This window comes from Etheostoma cragini, unplaced genomic scaffold, assembly GCF_013103735.1.
Source record: "Etheostoma cragini isolate CJK2018 unplaced genomic scaffold, CSU_Ecrag_1.0 ScbMSFa_377, whole genome shotgun sequence".
In the NCBI taxonomy this organism is placed as follows: domain Eukaryota; kingdom Metazoa; phylum Chordata; class Actinopteri; order Perciformes; family Percidae; genus Etheostoma; species Etheostoma cragini.
This window is the reverse complement of record NW_023268072.1, coordinates 1-1624: the sequence shown is the minus strand read 5'-3', so window position 1 is coordinate 1624 and position 1624 is coordinate 1. Positions and strand designations below refer to the sequence as shown.

Below are 1624 nucleotides of genomic sequence, written 5' to 3'. Positions count from 1 at the left end.
GATGTTGTTGCTGTCCCGTCTGTCTCCTGATGTTGTTGCTGTCCCCCTGTCCCGTCTGTCTCCTGATGTTGTTGCTGTGTCATCAGGACTCGGGGTCTGGCGGTAAGACGGCGTTCTACGAGGCTCTGAGTCTCTCGCTGGGCGGCGCCACAGGAAGTGGTCTCCTGAGGGACGCCGCGGCCTGGTTCTACTCTCTGGACCACAGCCCCTCACCGGCCGGGTACAACCAGTTCTCCAGGGCGCTGGACAACGCCACCAGGTCTCATGTCCTCATGTTGTCCTCATGTTGTCCCCATGTTGTCCTAATGTTATCCTCATGTTATCGTCATGTTGTCCTCATGTTATCGTCATGTTGTCCTCATGTTGTTCTCATGTTATCGTCATGTTGTCCTCATGTTATCGTCATGTTGTCCCATGTTGTCCTCATGTTATCGTCATGTTGTCCTCATGTTGTTCTCATGTTATCGTCATGTTGTCCTCATGTTATCGTCATGTTGTCCTCATGTTGTCTTCATGTTGTCCTCATGTTATCGTCATGTTGTCCTCATGTTGTCCTCATGTTGTCCTCATGTTGTCCTCATGTTTTCCTCATGTTGTCCTCATGTTGTCCTTATGTTATCGTCATGTTGTCCTCATGTTATCGTCATGTTGTCCTCATGTTGTCTTCATGTTGTCCTCATGTTATCGTCACGTTGTCCTCATGTTGTCCTCATGTTGTCTCCATGTTGTCCTCATGTTGTCCTCTTGTTGTCCACAGATCTTGAGTTTTCAGTGTTGTGAGTGTTAAACGTTGTGAGATCCAACAGAACATTCAGGGTTTGTGTCTTTGTGTTGCAGAGACCTGTTCATCATCTGTCCCAGTCTGCAGATGGCTAGCCACTGGGCTAACAGCAGCGCTAACGTCTTCCTGTACCACCAGCCTGTCTCCAGCTCGTACGACAGGTACCCTAAAGCTAACAGTCAATAGCTACCTAGCATGCTAACGTCTTCCTGTACCACCAGCCTGTCTCCAGCTCGTACGACAGGTACCCTAAAGCTAACAGTCATTAGCTACCTAGCATGCTAACGTCTTCCTGTACCACCAGCCTGTCTCCAGCTCGTACGACAGGTACCCTAAAGCTAACAGTCATTAGCTACCTAGCATACTTGCTAATGTAAGCAGAACTCTTACCTGAACTGTGGAGCTAACTAAGACTAACTAAGTTAGAGAAACTAACCAATCAGATCTTCCACTAGTTCTAATATTATTATTATTGTTATTATTATTATTATTAATACCCTGCTTCCTTCCTGTGTGCAGGGCCGATGTGTCTGTTCCTCTGGACGTTCAGTTTGTGTTTGGGACGCCTCATCATCCAATGAGCCGTCAGCGTTTCACGTCCTCCGACCGCCGCGTCTCCGTGGCCGCGATGTCCTACGTCTCCAGCTTCGTCAGGACCGGGTCAGACCAGCACTCGTTAATCAATCAGAACTATAAGTTATACTGTTTATTGGTCCCCAGTGGGGGAAGTACAACTTACACTGTACACACAGACCTGAAATATATACACACACACACACAGAGACACACACACACAGAGACACACACACACACACACACACACACACACACACACACACACAC

General features: G+C 48.0%; 1 protein-coding gene across 1 annotated transcript; it reads left to right on the top strand.

Annotated features, from left to right (window-relative positions):
* Window positions 1-65: 65 nt before the first annotated feature.
* On the top strand, window positions 66-1456 carry LOC117940928 (thyroglobulin-like; the record flags this gene model as incomplete). Its single annotated transcript, XM_034866051.1, has 3 exons — window positions 66-259; window positions 838-942; window positions 1301-1456. Coding segments are annotated over exons 1-3 (455 nt in total), but the record flags the coding sequence as incomplete, so codon positions are not given.
* Window positions 1457-1624: the final 168 nt, after the last annotated feature.